Below are 23,350 nucleotides of genomic sequence, written 5' to 3'. Positions count from 1 at the left end.
GAATACTGCGTCTCAACCCATTGAGCTAACAGATGGCTGACAAGTACAGCCTTCCCTGGTGCTTTGACTTGAACAACAAACAAGACAAATAACTTTTAAAAAATGTGTTACAGCATAAATATAAATCTTTTTGATGGGGGGCCCTGACACTACATCTTTTCACATTGGGGTCCACTGCCCAAATACATGTCAATTTGGGGGGTTGACAACAAAACGTTTCAGAACCGCAGATTCCAAGGAAACAGCTGTAGGTGAATGGATAGAGTCACTGACTAGTGAGCCGCAGGTAACAGGTTCAAGCCTCAGCTACAGCAGCAAGTCAGGATGTCAAATCAAATAGGTATTATTAGGAGCGAAATGGTTGTGTTTCTTCACCCCAACTGCACATGACATCAGTTTACATGTACGTTATTTTCAGTGATGAAGACAAACCGCACAGACGTTCACTGTACTTTAGTACATTTTGTAAACTTATGACTCTGAGTAGAGTATAGCCTGACTTAAACAAACAAATAACAACTTAGTATAGTCAGATTATTTTTTACACAACTTACATTTTGTAATCAAACTACCGAAACGAAAGTTGGTCACCACCGAAACGAAAGTTAAATCCGAAATAATCACTAAGTGTGGAGGCCAAAATTGTCCCCCCAAAAACCTGTTAGGAGTACGTTTCAGGCAATTTAGAGTTGATTGGTAGTACTTTGTAGTGACTTTTTTGGTCCCTAACACCACAAATGGTTTACATACTCTTTACGAATGTCTTACGCATCATTTGCTTAACGTGAATGATAATTCTAGTAATTGTTTGGTGTCTGCATTCATGAAAGCCAGGTAGTTTGCCAAAAGGTAAGGAGAAAGTCCACATTAACAGACAGTCATAAATGATGAACTGTCTTCACTTTACTGTAGGGCACATAATAACATGTACAAAGGATTTATAGATATTTTAGGAATGTTTAACAAAGCATATGTTAAACATGAACAAGCTACCAATAGCTTGTATATATTATGTAACATCAGTTACAAATGATTTAATAATAATTTACAGATGTATTATACATGGCTTATTCATGAATAGTTACTAATACCTTTATAGATGATTTGTAACCGTAGTTATAAAGGTTTTAGTAATAATTTACGAATGTCAATAAACAGGTTGTTAATGATTTGTTAATAGTCTAGAAACTGCTTATAAACGTTTATAAATGCTTTAGAATGGGTCGTTACAAATAATTTAATAATCTTTTACAGATGTATATAAATGGCTTATTCATGAATAGTTCACTACTTACTAATACTTTACAAATGATTTGTAACTGTAGTTATAAAGGTTTTAGTAATCATTTACGAATGTCAACAAACAGGTTGTTAATGATTTGTTAATAGTCTACAAACTACTTATAAACGTTTATAAATGCTTTATAACAGGTCATTATTGTAAAGTGCTACCAGTACGTTTCAGGCAATTTAGAGTTGATTAGTAGTACTTAGTAGTGGAGTAAAAAAAAATTTTCACCATTGTGCCACTACCGAAACGTTTTTGTGTCACTACCGAAACGAAGGTTAAATCCGAAAAAATCACTAAGTGTGGAGGCCAAAATCGTCCCCCCAAAAACCCGTTAGGAGTATGTTTCAGGCAATTTAGAGTTGATTGGCAGTACTTTGTAGTGGAGTAATTGTTTTTCACCATTGTGTCACTACCGAAACGTTTTTGTGTCACTACCGAAACGAAAGTTAAATCCGAAAATGTCTGAGCACAGACTCAGACATATTGGTTGCGCGCATGGCACATATAATAGGCTATATTCACTATACACTCCTCATGTTTAAGCCTAACTGAATTATATATTTATGGACTTGTATATATTTTTGGACGACTTGTGCATTTAATTTGTCGGCAATAGGTCTACTTTGCCACGCTTTCTCCCTGGATCCATTTATTGCGGCCGTATTTTCACTTTAAAAATGTAAATATATTTCAAAGATATGCATACATTTTCAAGATTTTTAAAGAAATAGCAGATCTACAAGCGGTGCCGTGCTATGAGCTTGTAGATCTGCTATTTTTGAATAGCCAAAGCTAAGTGGTTAAAAATGATTGTGACGCCGCTGCCTATCAGTGGCGTACCCACCATACAGAGGCAGGAACTAAAATCTCGCTTCCCCTCGAAAATGAAGTAAAAGACAGGCAGAGAAAAAAATCCAAACAGAATAGTGGCCGTCGGACCATTAGCCCGCCTCCTCGTCCATTCACACGGGCAGGCAGCTAATCACCACCGTATCCATTCAGCAGAGCGACCCTCGCCTATATGGTGATGCAAATGTTTGCCTTTGTCTTCATGGGGTACCAGGAGTGCCACGGGTGGGGGTCTGGGCCATCACCTGTACTCACCTGGAATAAAAGGGGCTCTGAGAGCAGCTTGAACCATTCATTACTAAACTACAACATGAAGAGACCACGCTGAAGAATTGATTATACTTGCATATTGTTTTTATTAACGTAGTAGCCTACTGCCCTGGGCGATCTCGCCTGCCCTGGGAATGCCACTGTTCCATGAGCTGCCTGCTGCAGTACTGTGCTGCTGTTTTGCAAACCATACAGTACGGTACCGCACAGGCTTATGAAACAGCTTTTTTTTCACTTTATGGGAGAAAACTGAAGACAAAAGGTAAAAAAGAGAAGTATGACTAAGTTACATAAGTGGTACATTTTATCACCAACTTCATGTCATGGGTGGACTGGAAACAAAAGTCAGCCTGGGAATATTAATGACAGCGGCCGTCATATTTGTATTTAAATAAATGATAATATTAAGTAGTGAAAGCTCATCTGCCAATCAAATAAATACAATAAAATAAATACAAATGAAAGGGGCTGACGGCATGATAATCTATAGGACAAGACCCCTATGGTTTGTTTTACAAACCAGTATTGTACTGCACATGGCTTATGAAACTATCATAAGCCGTGTGTGTGTGTGTGTGTGTGTGTGTGTGTGTGTGTGTGTGTGTGTGTGTGTGTGTGTGTGTGTGAGAGAAATATATATAGAGATAGTGAGTGTGAGTGTGAGTGTGAGTGTGTGTGTGTGTGTGTGTGTGTGTGTGTGTGTGTGTGTGTGTGTGTGTGTGTGTGTGTGTCACGCGCGCATGTCTACTATGCAGAAACAAGAAGATATGTAGAAGGAGGCATGGCTGGTACAGTATCAATAGTGCAGCAAATGTGTTGCAAATATTCAGATGGCCTATTGCCACAAGAAGAAATAGCAGGTCTTATCGCACAGATTTTCCAACTTCAGATTAAAATCAACGATTTTCTTTCACCCAAACAATCAACATTCTAGAACCTTATTAAGACATATTATTAAAACTCAAATATGAACAGTTTAAATAGTAACTGTTGTGGAAAGATAATACATCCAGTCGAATATGAAGCTGATAAGAAATATGTTTGTCTAATCCAACTTCATTAAAAAACAGCATATTTCCTTTCTAACGTCCTCCTGTCCCCAAAGCCCACGAGGGCCTGCACCCAGCCTCAGCTCACTCTGTGACCGGCTCAACGGCGGTGTCACCCTCCAAGCTCTCTAAAAAGATCCTATCATATTATCTTTTCTCAGTGTCTCTCTCCCAAGCCAGCCCATACAATCATAAATGTTGTCCAATACTGCCATAACAGTAAACACCAAACCCCTTCCCACCAAGCCTAAAACAGACAGATTCTGAGAATGTTGTCATTTTCATATACCTAAATTAAAAAAGAAAAAGGAAAAGAAAAAAAGAGGCTGAAATAAAATGAGGTAAAATAAACAGCCTTTTTTGTACTTTTTGTATTTTTCTCCTTTTAACGTCCTTTGAAGAAAATGTTTAATGTGTCGACACTGAGGCCTCTGTCACAGTTGTGTGTGTCTGTGGAGTTACTGTAGGCACAGTCCTTGTCACGGTCATAGTCTCTCGCCGCTCTCTCTCTCACTGCGCAAACCAAACAAACCGTCAGAAACAATTCAGCCGTTGGTACCCCCCCCCCCCCCCCACACACACACACAGACAGAAGCAGAGAACACATCAAATCGATAATAATGAAGGGCTTCATTAAAAAAAAAGTATGAAAAAGGAGAAAAATGACAGCCACACAACAGTTAATTCAATAAATATAATCTTTATGTATGTATTATTAGTGCATGATGATACATTGGAATGTTGAGATGGCTCCAGAGACAGTGTAATGAGTTTAGTATTGCACTTCCATAAAGCCGGTATGTCAAGGACAGACTGTTTCATATCTCTGTAGCAAGCTCCTTGGCCCCCTGCAGTGAACACAGAACACATACAGGTGTTTAGCCTATAGTCTACACCTTACACACAGATAAAGGGATAGTTCACCCCCCGAATGACTTTTTTTCTATTGATTAGTCACCGCATGGAGACCTGAATTAATAGATATGTTTTTGTTTTTGTCTCATTCCTAAGCCAATAATTTGATGACCAGTGGACCGGTAGGCAGCGATTCCGGTAGGAGACACAAAGGAGATTGTTTGTGTCTCCTACCGGAACCGCTGCTGGTCATCAAATTATTGGCTTAGGAATGAGACAAAAACAAAAAAATGTCCATGAATTCAAGTCTCCATGGGGTGACTAATCGATCGAAGAAAAGTCATTTTGGGGGTGAACTATCCCTTTAAGTCTCTATTTAGATGCAACACTAGGCAAGTTGGGGGGACAACTTGGGGGGACTACGGATGGAAATTAGCTCGCTAAATCCGGTGTATTTGCATTACATCATGTTGTTCATTAAAATATGCACTGTGCCGTCCAAATAAACAAAGCAAAATAAAGAAACAAACATGGATTATCTATGACTCAGAGAGTGTACAACTAAGAACCAAGAAACGGAAACATAGATCTCATCCTTTTAGCATTATTTTGTTAGTGTACTGCTGTACTGTTTTCAAACGTGTTAATAAAGTATTCAATCAGTCACACAAACAAACCAAATTGACAAACTGTAACACTGAGGATGTTTTACTGTGTATTTATTGTAGTCTGCTGGTGAGAGGGGGAAAGGTGACAGGCAGGTTTTGGATTGCCATGGCCGTCACCATGTGCATTTTGGTGCAGGCCTGTGTGTGTTCACCGTGTGAATCCAGGAGGAAAACTATTGATTTCATGTGTTAAATAAATACACTTCAGTGGTAGGAGCCAGGTTAAACAAGGAAGTGTAAGTCAATATTAGGTCGGTGTTACCCGACACACACACAAAAAAAATACCTGACCCAAATGAAATACACACACAACCACACAGAACTAAATGTTTACACCCCCAAACCATGCGGTGCGCTTGCATCGTTCTGTGATGTCCTGCAGGCTGTCTGGGCTTACCTTGCTGAGCTCTGGAAACAGCTCCTGAACAGCAATATCCAGCAGGACATAGGTCATCTGAGAACACAGCACAAACACATTACAACGGAACGTTCTCGTTCCTGTCGGGCAGAAACCTCATATCTCTAATTCTCCACATTTCAACTTTTTGAGTTTTTTCCCCGTAAATTAACGCCCTATTTGATCGTCATTATAAGGTAAAAAAAACCTGGCAGAAGCTACACAATGAATTAATTAATACCTGGCAGGGAATGTGTTAATCGAAATAAACCTTCATTTTCTTTATCGATTTAAATGAAATTGCTGAAAATAGCTGAGCTCACAGTGTGAGCTTGTAGGTCGGCTACTTTATGTATTTTTGCATGACACCGTCGTACGACAAAGTATAAAATAGGTGTTAATCAGACTAATGGACTTAGTTGATTATCTAAAATCAATTGGAACATTTTCATGTCAATTTGTTGATGTACACAAAATAAAAATGATATAAAAAATACGGTTGTCGATTATTTGATTAATCTGAAAAGTAATCAATAGCATTATCTTTAATAAAATAATCAATAGTTGCAGCCCTAGTCACAATGCTTAGGAATACAGTTGGAGAAAAAAAATATTTTACCACAGTGGAACCCCAGAACCTCCACACCCCCAGTGCATCTGACTTAGCCACTGTCAACCTGGCGTCCCAAAATGTCCCAAAAATAGCAGATCTACAAGCTCGCGGCAGATCGGCGCGTGTGAGTGACACCACGGGCACAGAATGACTGTAGTGTTCGTTTCTCAGCTGACCTGTTTGTTGAGCAGTGGATGCTGGAAGACTTCGAACAGACGCCTGATGCCCTCGTATTTATTCTCCTCGCCGATGCACTTCCCCACAACATCTGAACGTGGAAGACACAGATATGTGCATGCACACAGAAATATGCACACACACACACACACACACACACGCACACGCATTAATCAACCCAAGTGCTTTATCAAATCATGCACTTCATTGCTCTTGGAATTTATTATAAAATGTTCCCTGTATATTGTTCCTGAGGCAGAAATGTTGCATCTCCATATTTTCTTTCATAAATGAATGCACTACTTTTATGCACAAGAGTGTGGCACAAAAGTCGCAAAAATAGCCGATCAACTATTTTCGCTGCTTTGGAAAAATGTTGAAACTGAAAAGTTAAAGTGGTTAAATCTGTTTAACCACTGCGAATGGTTCCATTCGTACCCACTCAGAGTTAAATTAACACTGAGGATATGATAACACTATGGGGTCCCAGAGGGAAAAAAACATTATCAAAAGGGAGGTCTATGTGGCCTAATGCATTTTAAACTGAGGGTCCTTGACATGGAAAAGGTTTGAGAATCACTGCTTTACTGCATGGTTCCTAACTTCCTACACCAGTAGTTCTCAAACTTTTTTGTGCCAAGGACACCCAAATGGATATACGTTTGGCCACGGACCCCCATCTGAAAATGTTTTGTGCCATGGACCACCAGAAGAGAAGATTTGTAAAAAAGAAAATCACACAGATTTTCAAAAAATAGCAGATGTACAAGCTTGTATATCTGCTATTTTTGAATAGCCAACATTTATGGATAAAGTGGTTGAAATGATTGTGATGCTATATTAACACATTTTGCTGGGGGCCCCCTGGAAACCCCCCTAAGGACCCCCACCCTTTGAGAACCAATGTCCTACACTGTCCCTTCTGCACTGATTAGAGAGCTGGTCTTCAGGCAGGGGTGGAAAAAGTACTCAAATTCTTTACTTAAGTAAAAGTACCAATACTGCAATATAGAAATACCCTGTTACAAGTAAAAGTCTGGAATTAAAAATGTACTTGAGTAAAAGTACAAAAGTATTGCCATCAAAATGTACTTAAAGTACCAAAAGTAAAAGTACTAAAATGTTTGAAAATAGCAGATCTACGCGTTGTGAGCTTGTAGATCAGTTATTTTCAAACAGCCTAGGTATATGTACAGTGCTTAAGTAAATGTACTGTACTTAGTTACTTTCCACCGCTGTGTTCAGGTGTGCCACACTGACCTGGCAGATACTTCATCATCTCCTCAAACGTCTGCTTGGCTCTGGTCTGCTTGTCCTCCACGGTCCTCTCCTCCGTGGTCTCACAGAACACAGCGTCTAATGGTGGACACACACACAGGTTTATATACACCGTTTACATTAATGCAGTGGTCCGCGGACCCCCCCAGAGGTCCTTTGAGGGGGTTCCAGTGGAACTCACAGAACACGGCGTCTAAATTATATGAACACACAAAGGTTTGTATGCGGTTAACAGCGGTTCTCAACCTGTAGGCCAGGCCCCACTGGTGGGCCGTGAGAATATTGCAAGTGGGCCCCCAAATAACTGCCAAAACACCAAAGATTTTAATGAGAATATGAGTGTCCCTTCTGTGTTAGAGAGTTTGTTTTCATTTTTTTAAGAGGACTAAGTGGCAATTGCTGAATTTCCTTTTAGGGGAAGCAAAAATGGCAATATATTTGACAAGACGAAACAAGATAGAAAGGGAAGTGATGCAGGACCTAGTCAGTGTGTTTATCTAATTGGTAAGGTCAAGGGTATGGATAGATTTTAAGTTTTTCAAGGAGATGAAAAGTCTGGACACTTTTGTGCAGTAGTGGTGTTATAATGATTATGTTTTGGATTAATCTTCGGGTAGAAGGCTCGTCATGTCCTACTGTGAATGTTGACTGAGAAGATGTACAAATGTGAGAACCTGTGTTTTTAGCAATGTGTAAATAAAGGTTTTTTAAAGTCTCTCTCGCTCTCTCTCTCACACACACACACTCATGTGTAATGTTGTCACTGCCGCCCCCTGCTGGTTGGTCTTCAGACTGGTTGGTCCTATCACTGGGTGAAAAAGGTGATATACCTGGATACATGGGCAAGGTATACACCCACCCAACATAAATGATAGGTGGGAGTTTTTCAATGAATGCGGGAGAGGACTGTTTACCTTAAAATGCCTTTAAGATACCTGGATATACGTCTCTCTTTTCTCTGCTTGGGAATCTTCCTTACACATGTAAATTAGAGGTTTGTTCAAACAATGGGAGGTGTGGGGTTCATAGAGGGGGGGGGGGGGGGGGGGGCTCAGAGAGAGAGAGAGAGAGAGAGAGAGAGAGAGAGAGAAACACAGACTATTGCACAATTACTGATTAAAAAACAATGAGTGAGATGTCTGTCTGTCTGTCTGTCTGTCTGTCTGTGAGAGAGAGATATATACACACACACACACACACACACACACACACACACAAACACACACACACACACACACACACACACACACACACACACACACACGCGCGCGCACACACACACACACACACACACACACACACACACACACACACACACACACACACACACACACACACACACACACACACACACACACACACACACAGATCAGGTCTTGGGTCTAAATCTCAACTACTGTGCACAGTGGTTTAACTACTGATACTTTCTCTTTGATCTGGCTTAACTGTACAGTTGTGGCACTGTAAACACATCTGTATGCTATTCTTTCAATCGGTAGGAATGATGGCGCACAATCCGTCCGTGTACCTTGCAAATTCCAAATCTCGACAGGCCTCCCAAAGAAATGCCGGTCTGGGTGAGGATGCAACTCGGCAGTTGGGTCCAAACGGGGTACCTCAAAGCTTGAGTTGCTAGAACACCACTTATTGATACTTTTACTTAAGCAAAACAGTTGAGTACTTGTTCCACCAATGTCCCTGTTTAAAAATGATTGAATAAACACTAATAACCAAGGTTACTGTAGTAACAGAGGTCCTCTCTGTTACACAAGGTGCTGTACAACAAACAGTGGTGTGAAGTAACTAAGTACATTTACTCAAGTACTGTACTTAAGTACAATTTTGAGGTAATTTTACATTACTGAAGTATTTCCAATTGTCTATACTTTTACTTACTATTTTATTTACTATTATTTGAAAACTTTAGTTACTTTGCAGATATAAATGATTACATTATAAAACATACATTAACCACTTTAGCCTTATTTTATACATCAACAAGCTCACACGCTATTTTCAAACGTATTAGCACTTTTACTTTTGGTACTTTAAGCACATTTTGATACCAAAATGTGTTGTACTTTTTACCCATATCACAAACAAGGCTACTTTATGTGTGTTTTCGTTTGTATTTTGGGGGATAGAGATTAGATTACATGCAGACACAACATTTGCATGATAGGTGTCGATGGTTTCAATGTTCCTATTGTTTCATGTTTCACTCCTGAGCACCGCCTCTTCACACCGTGTCTGTGAGATGTCTTTGAGCCAGTGTTGCCAGGTTTTTTTTATAATAAATTTGCACCAAGAATTTTATTTGAAAATAGCAGTCTACAAGCTCACAACGAGTTGCATCACGAGTATATCTTGTATAGCTTGTATATCTGCCATCTTCAAATAGCCGATGTATACAGTAGGTAGGTTTAAAGTGCTCATGTGAGTCATGTGACCCATAATCGCTTCTATTGGGCTTGTTTTTCTAGACCTGCTTGCTTGTTTCTCTCACAGAATCTGGCAACCCTAGCCACAGCACGGGGGCGTGTATTAGCCAAGGCACCGAGTTGGCTTTACAGGATAGCAGTTTGTTGTTAGAGAACTCTGCTTGGAAACTATTAACTGCATGATGAATTTGTTTAATTTGTGAGTAAAATGGCAACAAACACGAGTAGAGATTTATTTTATGCATCGGGTGCTGCTTCGAGTCCTCGCAGACGCCAGCCTTCGACTCCGAGAAGAACAGAATTATTAGGTGGTCCTCTTAGCTGGTCGAGAGCAACGCTGCTCGGGATGATGCTTTGTCTACGCTGCTGCCTCTGCCTGCACCAAAGAGCAAATAACATCAACCTTGCGGTAAGTGAAATTATGTCTGACTATATAGGCCCTGTGTCTACTATCTAGAAAATTCTTTGTATGAGTTGCTTGTAGAAAAATAAGTGTAACTAATGTTCTGGTGGGCAACCGGAAGGCTCACCCCAAAACACGATCGCCACCATTTTAGGGGGAATACCAGGTAGAGATTTTATCGGATATGTGCCGGATTTGCGCCCGGGTGACTGTGTTTGGGGCGAGTGTTTTGGTATTCCTTTGGTGGTTTGCCAAAAGCATTGATTTCCTCAAATTGACCTTTTATAATCATGCTGTTTACAGGAGGCTGTGATGCGTCTACACAACTCGGAGAAGAATAACCACAAATTCAATCCAAAAGAAGTGTAAGTAACCAAATTCAACTATATCACAATCATGCTTTAGTAAGAGGGGAGACCAAGCCCCACCAATTTGATTTGTGGTGGGGGATAGTGGGGGGAGGTAGGCCTGTGGATTGAGTTCCTGTCCTGGTGAAATGTTTTAACTGATAAAAAAAATTGCACATGACTAAAAACTAACACGGTTCTTCTCTTCCAACAGGGTAAATTCTCCACATAGTATTGATGTTGCAGCTCATCTTTTAGGAGAACTAAGCATTAGTTTCTGTAATGTTGATCCTGTTTTTATAAAAGGTAAGCGCACATGCATAATACACTCACAGTATTCACATAAGCTATTTGCATCTTAATAGAGTGGGCTAGACCTGCAGAAAACAGCAAACCTGTATTTCTTATTGTAGCCTACTTACAGGGCATTGTTTTGTCTTTTTGTATTCAAAGACCCCTGTGTTATAATTGAAAAGAAATAATTGTAATTATTTTTTTCTTCTTCTGTTTTTCTTCAAGGCTTCAAGGACTGCCATTTTGGATCTTCAGCCCTCCAGCAGTCCAAAGTTCAGGAGATCATCTCCAAAACCTCATACCAAACGCTGCATTCTCCAGGACCCAATGCTTGAGGACACAGAGCAACTCCAAAGATGGACTTCCATTTTGGATCTTCAGCCCTCCAGCAGGAAGAAGTTCACAAGATCATCTCCAGGACCTTGTACCAAACGCTGTGTTCTCCAGGACCCAATGCTTGACGACAAAGAGCTTGAGGACTATGTTTTTAGTGCAAACTTTTTAACTCAAATCTTTGCTTCTGGGTCCCTGGAACAAAATATATTTCTTTATTTTCTGTATTTCTTCCTGTGGATTATACCAGGGACACATGACTTGGATTTAGCTCTTCCTTGGACCCACCCGTGGATTACATGAGTAGCCTACAAGTGACTTTGTTTTCCTTTTCCCGCTATTTTTCTTTGCTCCTCCTCATGGCACTACTTGCTGACTATATGTCAGTCTATGTGGATTATGCGGTCGACACACACTGACATTTTGCACCGTAATCCTGTGTATAACGCACTGACTTTTGACTTTTTTTTCCCAAGCACCTTAACTAACGTCCATAAGTATATCATGCACAGTATACATTGCTGCTATGTTCATGCACATATCTTATCTCAGGTAGCCTACTAGTGTGAGTATATAGACACACATTTCACCCACTTTTTTTAATTAAACCTGTGATGTGACAATAAACCTGATTCTGGTATTGGTATTGAGCCCGCGTGCCTCCTCGTGGATTCAAGCAAAATAAAATCTCACAACTGAAAGATGTGAGATACACATGTTGTATAAATGTTGTCCTCCCACATACACAAGCGCTGTTTCCTAAACAGTTAACACAATATGTAAAATGATGATGTTTTAGTAACATTGTTCCTGCTGTTCTACATACTGCAAAACAGGTGAAGAAATCACAGATTGAGGCTTTAAACTTTGCTTTTATGGAATATCCGAGGCCCTTATAGGGTTTTATAGAAGACAAAGATTGAAAATAAATGGTAGCCTGTAGCTTTGTACAGTAGCTGCCTGTGTGAACGCAGCATGAAGGCAAAGTTTGTGACTAAGTGCCTCCCTGATGTGTCTCAACCAGTCAGTGTTCAGACCACATACACACACACTCATGAGGTCCTTGGATTAAATCCTACTGTACTTATGACTCATGGCTTTTGTCTCCCCTCTATTTACCCTCTCTTTCCTGTCTCTATGCATCGTGATAATAAAGCAGTGGTTTTCAAACTTTATGTGCCCCAAGGGCACACCAATGGGCAAGTCAAAATCTCAAGAGAAGGCCTGTATTCATAGCGAAGACATTTCAGAAAATGTGTGCTACAACAGCGATATTTTTCAGGGTATAAAATGTGCCTTTGTATTGGGAAAAGAGAAATCTCAAATCTTGTATAGTTGTGTCATGTGTTGCAATAATAATGTGTGCTTGTCACAAAATCCCAAGGCACACACCTGGACTTTGTCTCACAGCACACACACCACTATTTGCGGTGCAGGGCACGCTACTAAATCAGGCAAAACTTCAACCCCTAAACCTAACCTCTAAATGCCTAATCCTAACCATAACCTTAACCGGAATCTTTTCCTAATTGTAAGACTAACTCCCCGAACCTTTTTTTAAACCATTGTAGTGGCAGAAAACCTACATGTAGTATGTAACGTTAGAAGCCGTCTAGAGCAGGTGTTGAGTTAATGTACTCATGCAATAAGAGTAGCTGGGGAAGCAGCTACTTCCCCAGAGTTCAGCACACATTCAGTGCTACTAGGGCAAGGGTCTGACGTCCATTTCTGGGAAAAACCTGGGAAGGGAGCCATAGAAGGTCCCATAAGCAAGTATACACATTAAATGATGTCATGATCAAGAATGATATCAGACCAATGAACTCTTATTTCACAGAATTAATATCATGTCAGAGCGAACTCTTAAATTTGCGGAAAAGAGATAATTTACATGGAAGATGCTGTTATGTGCCTGATGGTAAATGGTAAATGGTGCATTTATATAGCGCTTTTATCCAAAGCGCTTTACATTGATTGTGCCATTAACCCATTCACACGCACATTCATACACCGATGGAGAAGGAAACCATGCAAGGCACCAACCTGCTCATCGGGAGCAATTAGGGGTTCAGCGTCTTGCTCAAGGACACTTCGACACCAACTCGAACTGGGAACCTTGCGGTTTGCAGTTCACTCTACCGGCCACTCTACCTCTTTTAACGGCCACTCTACCTCTTGTAACGGTTTCCACTGAATTGGTTATTTGTATTAGTAAAGGTGCCAGGTAGACTCTGTCTACTAGAGAAATGATATTCCTCCTTTTTTATATTAGTGAGTTCTTCCTCATCTAGTTTTTTAACCACTGAGCCACTGCCTACCCCTGAGCCACTGCCTGATAGATTGAGAAATGACCAGACATGGATGAGGAAGGAGGGGGCTCGACCAAAGAGACTGAGTCAGATAAAAAGTGTATGAATACTGAGTAAAGATATCATTCGATTAGATTAGAACGCAGATGAGCTTGTGAGCACTGCCTGCTTCTGCTATGCTGTTTGTAACCTGCCGGCACGAAATAAAGCTTGACGATTGAAGATCCACCTCGACTCGTGTCCTGGTGAAAGAGTATCCTAAGTCTACAGGTATCCACTTCACCATAAAACTAGAATTTGTCTTATGAAGACCAGGGAAATGGCCCCCACAATATAATTTCTTCAAATTCTATTATAGTTGTGGGGTCATCTGGCGCTCGAAATTACGGTAATACACACACACATGCACACACAGCTATCATTGTGCGGCTATTCCAGTGATGCACATGATGGAACCCTTAAAAACACTCACCACTAAAATACCACAGCCTCGCCTCAACCATTAGGTGTCTAACCGTAGCTTTATCCTAAATCCTAAAATTACACCCGTCTGTTACGAAGGCAGGCAAGCAAGCACAAATAACTACCAATGGCTCCTTTGTAAATGCTCTATTCTTGCATTGGTCCGAGTGCATCAGTCCAAAGATAGAACACCCACACAAGTACAAGCATGCACACACAACACACACACACACACACACACACACACACACACACACACACACACACACACACACACACACACACACACACACACACACACACACACACACACACACACACACACACACACACACACACAGGGGACAGCTGTTTTGGAGCATGTTTTTGTAAAAAGGTGTACACGTGGAGTGTTTGTGGTTTATCAGCGGTTAACCATAGCGTGACGCCGTATTCATACAAACTTTAACATTGCGGTGCACATCGCGTGCCTTGGACACATCGACTGCATCATACATTAGGTATACAGCCGTCACTGGCGCGAGGCACGTCAGCGCCACACAGTGGTAAGGGAAGCAGCGTGTGTCCCATATTCAAATGAAGCACTTGTGGAACTAATTCGTGAGACTGAGAACTGCAGAGCAGACTCTTTGAACAGCATCCAAATAAAGTCAAACGGTCTGTCTGTCTTTCTGGAAATGTTGTCCACTGGCCAGGGGGTTTCCTTCGTATTCTCTTCAGCAGCTACAGTTTGTAATATGATATATTGGCAGCTGGGTTAGTAGAGAGAGGCCACCTGGGATACAGTTGCCTGGTTCGCATCCCAGCCCCGTTACTATGTGCCTCTTGTAACGGTTTCCACCGAATTGGTTATTTGTATTAGTAAAGGTGCCAGGTAGACTCTGTCTACTAGAGAAAAGATATTCCTCCTTTTTTATATTAGTGAGTTCTTCCTCATCTAGTTTTTTAACCACTTGTGACACCTGCATGGCAACCAAGGATAAATAATACATTTAACCCTAACCCCTGAACCTGACCTATAAATTCCTAATCCTAAACTGAATCTATTCCTAATTGTAAATGTAAACCCAACGTTAAAAATATATTTTTTTAGTAAACCCAACGTTAAAAATCTATGTTTTAGTAAACCCAACGTTAAAAATATTTTTTTATGCTCAAAACACGACTTCTGTATTGAGGACCAGGAAAATTGCCCATACAATGTCCATTTCTCAAAATCAACTACACTTGTGGGGACATTTGGCCCTCACACGTACACACACGCACGCACGCACAAACACACACACACACACACACACACACACACACACACACACACACACACACACACACAGTCCTACCTCTGAGCTGTGTGATCAGGGAGACCATGCGGTGCTCCTGGAGGATCTGGTCCAGTTTGAAGTGCATGTACTGGTCCATGTAGGCCTCGAACGTGTTCTTCAGCAGGATCCTCCCCGCTGACATGACGTGATGGAGCCAGTCGGGCATGTGGAACACCACCCGACCTGTCCATCCACACAGGACACAACAAGACATCAGCATACCTGCATCACATACCTGCCAGCACTCCTGATTTTAGCAGGAGACTCCTTCTGGGGGAGCGCCCCCAAATCAGAGACTTGTCTTTACTAATGTAAACCCCCCTTTTACCTTTTCATTTTAACTATTTTGTTTTGCTTAGCTTTTGATACATTTATAGTTTTTGTGTTGTTTTGTAAAGAAACTTTGGGTATCTAGAAAAGCTCTATAGAGTACAGAAGTCCTGACGTCACTTGTTCATCCCCACGTTCGTAAAGTAATTTCGCTATGGAGAATAACATTGGGTCATCTTAGAATCGTCTCATATAAGAGTTGTGGTCCAAAAATAAACAAACTGTCTCTGCGATATTGTCAGGGAGGAGGTTCTGTATCGTTTACGATAGTCAGTCACTTATATTTGATACAGTCTGTTTCTGGCGAAAATGTAACTAATTCGGCGGAAGTAACATTATCGTTTTCTCACCGTCAGTTGATGCTTCATATCCATAAGAGTAAAACCGCCAGGGTCATTTGTTTATTTTTGGAACACAGTTCTTATTTGACGCGATATTAAATACGTCTATGGGGATTCAGAATGGGGGTGGAAAACAGCGAACCAGGTAGACAAACCTAGGATGTGTAAATTACGTCAGACTTCGGTGCTCTATAGGTTATTATTATTACTCTCCGCAGGAGAGTTTCGTTTTCACTTTCTAAATATGACACACCGATTGGTCAAGCCTCACGTGACACGTGACAATACGGTGAAATACTGTATAAATACATGGCATCACTTTGACAGTGTCTTTGTCACTGTCAAAGTGAGGTAAGACAGGAACCATCACGAAATGGCTGCATGGCTGATACATAATTGGCAGATAGGACAGATAGGACACTTATATAGACAGGAGGGATATGACACTTACACAGACGGATAGGACACTTACAGTACACAGACAGGACGGATAGGACACTTATACAGACAGGACGGATAGGACACTTATACAGACAGGACGGATAGGACACTTATACAGACAGGACGGATAGAACACTTACACAGACAGGACGGATAGGACACTTACATAGACAGGAGGGATATGACACTTACACAGACAGGACGGATAGGACACTTACAGTATACAGACAGGACGGATAGGACACCTACAGTATACAGACAGGACGGATAGGACACTTATACAGACAGGAGGGATAGGACACTTACACAGACAGGAGGGATAGGACACTTACATAGACAGGACGGATAGGACACTTATACAGACAAGACGGATAGGACACTTATACAGACGGATAGGACACTTATACAGACAGGACGGATCGGACACTTATACAGACAGGATGGATAGGACAGTTAGAACATAAGAATTAGAACATTCCCAACATTCCCAACACAAGTCTGGTAAGAGTGAGGTAAGACAGGAACAATCACGAAATGGTTGAGAAATGGCGGATACTGTAACAATTGGATAGGACACTTACACAGACAGGACGGATAGGACACTTACACAGACAGGACGGATAGGACACTTACATAGACAGGACGGATAGGACACTTATACAGACAGGAGGGATAGGACACTTATACAGACAGGACGGATAGGACACTTATACAGATAGAACATTCCCAACATTCCCAACAGCGGAGAGTTGTGCTCCGAGGAGCACTTTTTCTAGTTATTATTATTATTATTAAGGAAAATATCCTGATTTTATCCTCAGCGTCCTGGACCTTTTTCATTTCCAGTATGTTATCGCTGGGACTCTGATCTATAGTGTCAAATCCTCTGCTAGTTTTAACTCTGAGAGTGTACAAATGGACCTCATGGGTCCTCCTTTTGGTTCTTCCATTTGTTCCATTTAACCGTATGAACCCTAGCATCTCTTTTCTGATAGGAACATATGCCACAAAATTGCAGATCTACAAGCTCACAACACATCGCAGCGCGACGTGTTGTGAGCTTGTAGATCTGCTATGTATCGGCCAACAGGTTTGGTGTGGAGGGAAAGAAGAGCAGACCATAAGTACAGAGCCAAAGGTCAAGTTTACTAAGTATTGAGGATTTAAGAGGTTAAATGACTGAAAATACACATTAACATGAATCCAACATATTAATAGACAAGATAATATGTAAACAAACAAACATAGAGTAACACTGATGATAGTGCTGTCAAACAAGTCTATGAAGCTATGTATGAAATCTATGAAAAAGTTTAATCTGCAACACAATTTTATACAAATATGTAGTAGTGGTGGTCCCTGCTTCATCTCTCTCTCAGCTAAGAGCTAAGGGGTCCTTGGCCTGAAAAAAACGTTGAAGACCCCTGGGATAGACTGTAAGCATGAAAGGAGATAGCGCTCTGTTACCTAAACAATTAGCACAATATGGAGAATTATGACCTTTAGGTATTATCATTGTAAACCTAGGAACATAGTTCTACATACAGTACAGCCAGCCAAACCAGTTGGAGAAACTGCATATAGGGGCTTTAACTTTTGCTTTTATGAAATATCCGAGACCATTTAGGGGTTTTATGGAAACTTGCTTCTGAACATGCATTCTAATACTCTTAGTTTTTAGTCTTATAACATTGCAATCATCCGATGAAGATGAAAAGTAATTGTCCCACTCACCCACATACATAAGGTAGATGTAATGATGACAGGGATTGTCCCACTCACCTGTATACATCAGGTAGTCGTACATGCCACTCACAGGCATCATCTCCATGAAGCAGTTCTGGTTGTATTTCCTCTCACAGCTCTCAGGAAGGTTAGCGTTGTTCTTAAACAGATCGCCGATCAGCTACAAGAGAGTTAGTGAAGCCATCAGTCAACCAAAAAGACCATTACTGTATGTGCCAGGATCGCTTTGCCGGTTCTCATTCATTAAATCAGGACTGAGTTTTTACACATGATCAATAATAAAGCATTAAAACTGTTATTCGTTAACGTTCCAATTTCCACAGTCAAGGATTTGAACTTAATTGTGACTCTCTATTCACAAGCTAGGCCTATGCACCACCCGACCATTCGAGTATGACCAAAATCTATTTGTGCATATATTTTCTGGTTTGTATCGGATCCCTTTAATTATCTAAATTTAATCAAACAGCCAGCAGTACGCAGAAACATACTATTTCATATGTGTCTAGTTGTATCTTAATGTTATTATTAATCACTCTTCATAACTGCTGACGTCGACTGGATTATGACATTCACTTTGCTTTTTGGCATGGAAAGGTGACACTGAAGAGTCACCTGCTCGCTGACTGTAAGAAACTCTAGATAAGAGTGCAAGCTAAAAGCAGTACAAAGACTTTGGTTTATCCGACAGAGAAAAAAACACAATGATTTAGTGTGAGGCTATACATCCCCCTGATACTGAGCGAGGTCAGTTAGGTCAGCAGCACTTCCATTTCCTTCTCAATAAATAAGTTAGGGCAGTTGGTTCTAACCCTGCGCGTACCATCTTGTTGTTCTCGGCGCTGGGACTGACAACGGTGATTTCTTGCCGGCTGGGTTTGGCTTTAGGAGACTCGCAGGAGTTAAAGAAAGACTGGATGAACGGCTCCAGGTTCTGGCCTTTCTGAAAATACAAGAAGTCAAACACAGCACTGAGAGATCACCTCCACTTCTCTGAAACGCACGCATGCATGAGTAGCTTGGATGAATGCCTCTGCAGGAATGTGACTTGGATGTTAAAAGAGTGTGGGAGTGGGTACAAACGGGTACATAACCAGGGTTGCATTGCTGAATTCTAAAGTGGTTGCACTCTATTTTAAAGACGTCACGCGCATGTCGCTTAACACCTACACTACAGGTCACACAATGGACAATTGATATGCATCTAGGCTCATTCCTATGTTAATCCTATGTTAATTCATGCTGGTGTGACAACCGGCGGTCGGCAGCCTTTGTTAACTTTGTTGAGGTGTGAATTTAAAGTTGTTTTAAATCTATGCATGTGCGTGCACGTGCTCCTGTTCAAAAAGGTTGTTTTGCACGGCGTGTTAGGCCGTCCCATGAGCAATGCAACCCTGTACGTAACTGAGGTCAGTGGTGGAAGAAGTACTCAGATATTTTACTTAAGTAAAAGCAGCAATACCACGATATATAAAAATACTCTGTTACAAGTAAAAGGCCTGTGTTCGAAATGAGTAAAAGTACAAAAGTATTGGCATCAAAATGTACTTAAAGTACCAAAAGTAAAAGTACTGAACTGTTTGAAAGATCTACAAGCTCTACAAGATCTACAAGCTCACAACGCGTTTGAGCTTGTAGATTTTCAAATAGCCTATGTATAAAACAGGGCTGAAGGGGTTAATATATATAATGTAATGTAATATAATAATGTATATCTTCAAAGTGACTAGTAGCTAAAGTTTTTAAAATATTGTAGTGGAGTAAAAGTACAATATTTGCCTCTGAGATGTAGGGGAGTAGAAGTAAAATAACTGAAAATTGGAAATACTCCAGTAAAGTAAAAATACCTCAAAGTTACAGTACTTGAGTAAATGTACTTAGTTACTTTCCACCACTGACTGAGGTTATCCTTAAATTACATTCCCATCATGGCTGTTTTGGTTGAATGAATTATGCCAAAAACATCCCCAGAATGCTCTAGATTCTCATCATGCAACAATGCATTTCACTATACTATAGCAGGTTGTTTTTATCATTTATTAGCAAGGCCGGATTCAAATACAATTGTAGATAACTTCACTGCAGTTAAGTGTGATAGAATTTACTCATTATAGAAAATATGTCAATGGTGCAACGTTATCCTCCATATCATCTATTGCTCTATGTCATACAGTATGTGTGGGGGTGTGTTTCAAATGTCTGCCTGAAATACACGACAGATAAGACTTGTTTGTTTCACCAGAGCTGTATCTTCCTCTTTAATGTTTCACACCTGTTGGAAAGGTTCCATGAAAGTGAAACTGTGCTTTGTAACCACAGACTAAGTGAAGTAGCTGTGCTGCTATTGTCTCCTTCTGCGTGTGGTGTTGTAATCACTTCTCTCCAGCTAATTGAATACAGGAAGCAGACAGCTTCAGACATCATTTGTTCTTCACCTTTTAAGATACTGAACGTTATTGGACATAGATAACTTGAATTATCATTATGACTCTTCAAAATACAGTTAGATATCGATATCGATAACATGTACTTTTATTTAATTGTCACATTATTTTGTCATCTTCTTGTCGATTGCTCCTACATACATTACATTAATAAATTAGCGATTTATTCAGCATTTTACATTAAAAGGGTTTACCGGTCACTTTCTCACCTCTTTCATGAGTTTGCCTGGTACAGACTTGAAGATTTTACCTGTGAAAGAAATTACTCAGATTAGTGTGTACTTTTTTCATCTGCTGTATTTTTTTTCTTCTATGTGAGAGCAATGTACCAAGTCACAATCCTCAAACAGGAACATCAGATAGCTGCCCAAGAGTGTTGATTGATTCATTGATTGATTAACACTGCCATCTAGTGGAGAGAGCTGGTTTGGATTATTTTTGGCACTTTTAGGCTATGAAGGGTAACCCAGAACCTTCCATTGCCTGGACCTTTCCAGAACCCATGAAGCTCTGTGATGTGTTTTTGTTTAAGTTTCCATTAGAAACATAACCGGGGAAGTACTTTATAAAACTCATTTAAAAAACAAAAAGGAAAAATTGCTTATTTACGAGCTCACAAAGCTTGTAGATCAACCGTACGTTTCAGTGCTGCTGGGTCGGATGGTTTTGACTCACCCAGGTTGACGTCAGGCAGCATCTTGTCCAGGAACTGAGACTCCATGCTGTGAGGCGACAGGAAGTCAGCCAACAGCTGGCTGTTATTCAGCTCTGGGTGCTTTAGCAGCCTCTGAAAACACACACACACACACACACACACACACACACACACACACACACACACACACACACACACACACACACACACACACACACACACACACACACACACACACACACACACACACACACACACACACACACACACACACACACACACACACACACACACACACACACACACAAATATTAAATCACTGCTCGAACCCCATTTTAAGTTCCTGCATGCCACCGCAGAGACTCAGAGTTTGAATCATCCAGGGATTTCAACAAACACAATTGGCCGTATTTGCAAGAGGGCAGCCAGACAGGGAGGGTGTTCGCTGTCACTGCATTAGCAACTCCTACAGGTTGGTCAAGGTTGCCTGTCAGCTGGGGTGGTGAACTATGGACAAAGATGGTGGATTTAGACAGATACGCCATCCCAATTTGAGCCACTAGAGGCAAAATGGTACACAAATTGCATACAAATGGTCTCCTAAGTAGGCGCCGTCTGACGTTTACTGGTGCTACTGTAGATCCTGAGAGAGTGTGCTGCTGGGACAAAGAAAGGTTGATAATAAAGTAGATTTTCTCCTGATGTGTCTCTCGGAAGAAAGCCATGTTAGTGTCAAAATATTCAGAAACTGTGTGGCGACTTGTGGCGATTGGGTCCAATATTTAGTTACAGTGACCAATGACCATGGGGTAAAGACTTGTTTAGAAGCTGTGTTGTTCACGTTCACTCTCCCATTGGAATTAATAGATTCCTACCTAATTCCACACACACACACACACACACACACACACACACACACACACACACACACACACACACACACACACACACACACACACACACACACACACACACACACACACACACACGACATAATACCTGTAAATACTCCTCAAATTCCACCCTCTTTGATGTAAGGAATTCATGGTTCTTTGGTCCAATGATTCTTTTGGAAGGCAGCTGTGCATCGGCAAATGAGCCTTCAAAGAGATGGAACAAAATATTAATGTAAAGCAGTGGCTGTTTGAGCAAATATGATCACACAACACCCGTTACAATGGAAAAATGGTTAACAGTTGACTTAAGCCCTGTACACTTCATAGTACGACTGTTGTGAGCTTGTAGCTATTTTCACTATTTTTGACATTTTAATATTAAATAAATAAACAAACAAAGTTTGCCTATAATGCCATGCCCAATAAAAGGATGCCGGGTTGCAAGTGGTTGGAATTGTTTTTTTATGCTATGTTGATACATATCCATTATTTACAATTCTGACTAATATATAATAAAGTATTCAATCAATCAATCAAATTAGGAACATCTTACCGTGGAATTCAGTGAGTTTGGACTCCAGGACGTAGAATTCAAGGTATCTCCTGAAGACTGACCACTTCTCAGTTTCGTGTCCAACTGCAGGTAGTAGAAAACAAACAAACAGAGTTATCAGACTTATATACCTGCGAAATGCATTATCTTATTCTTCATTGAGACCTCAAAGGAGGGTGCTGGCAAGATTCTATCCTAAAAACACGCCGTACAATCCAGTGTTTCTCTAAAGGTCCTTATGTGTGATTAATTCACCCGAACTTATCTTGGCAAACTTCAGCCTCAAAGAGAATGTCAACCTCTCCATTACCAAAGATTGTATAGATTATTTCCATCCATTCATCAACTGTTGGCATCTCTGGTTTCAACTATTCTCTTGTGATACCTTTCTTAATTGCCAGCATCAATATTTCAAATAGACAGGATTTCTTGTCTCATGCTGTGAGATGCTGTTTTTCTGTTTGCTTTACAAATCTGTTTACATTCTCCATGAATGAAACAAGTGTTAATATTGGTCGAATAAAGACAGTTTCCGGGGGAAATGCGTACAACAGAAGTCCCGCCCCTATATACACTCTCTGCATTA

The 23,350-nt window shown here is 40.6% G+C and overlaps 1 protein-coding gene and 1 long non-coding RNA gene across 4 annotated transcripts in view; one reads left to right on the top strand and one right to left on the bottom strand.

The window, feature by feature from the left end:
* Positions 1–4,139: 4,139 nt before the first annotated feature.
* Positions 4,140–23,350, bottom strand: part of LOC311062707 (sorting nexin-14-like) — a 45,680-nt gene continuing 26,469 nt past the window's right edge. For all 3 annotated transcript variants that reach the window (XM_084081917.1, XM_084081916.1, XM_084081918.1), the window contains 11 exons: positions 22,765–22,848; positions 22,315–22,415; positions 21,336–21,447; positions 20,870–20,910; positions 19,040–19,159; positions 18,253–18,376; positions 15,377–15,541; positions 7,430–7,525; positions 6,169–6,260; positions 5,380–5,436; positions 4,140–4,307 (listed from right to left, as the gene is read on the bottom strand). In XM_084081917.1, coding sequence (XP_083938043.1) covers positions 4,278–4,307; positions 5,380–5,436; positions 6,169–6,260; positions 7,430–7,525; positions 15,377–15,541; positions 18,253–18,376; positions 19,040–19,159; positions 20,870–20,910; positions 21,336–21,447; positions 22,315–22,415; positions 22,765–22,848 — 1,022 coding nt within the window. In that variant the 3' untranslated portion in view covers positions 4,140–4,277. The remainder of the gene's footprint in view (positions 4,308–5,379; positions 5,437–6,168; positions 6,261–7,429; positions 7,526–15,376; positions 15,542–18,252; positions 18,377–19,039; positions 19,160–20,869; positions 20,911–21,335; positions 21,448–22,314; positions 22,416–22,764; positions 22,849–23,350) is intronic.
* On the top strand, positions 10,594–11,849 carry LOC311062709. Its single transcript, XR_014602530.1, has 3 exons — positions 10,594–10,656; positions 10,853–10,944; positions 11,158–11,849. It is a non-coding gene; the product is annotated as an uncharacterized lncRNA (long non-coding RNA).

This window comes from Gymnoscopelus microlampas, assembly GCF_963454915.1.
Source record: "Gymnoscopelus microlampas genome assembly, chromosome: 16".
NCBI classification, from domain to species: Eukaryota; Metazoa; Chordata; class Actinopteri; order Myctophiformes; family Myctophidae; genus Gymnoscopelus; species Gymnoscopelus microlampas.
Note: the sequence above shows the minus strand (reverse complement) of the source record. Positions and strands in the feature narration are given on the sequence as shown.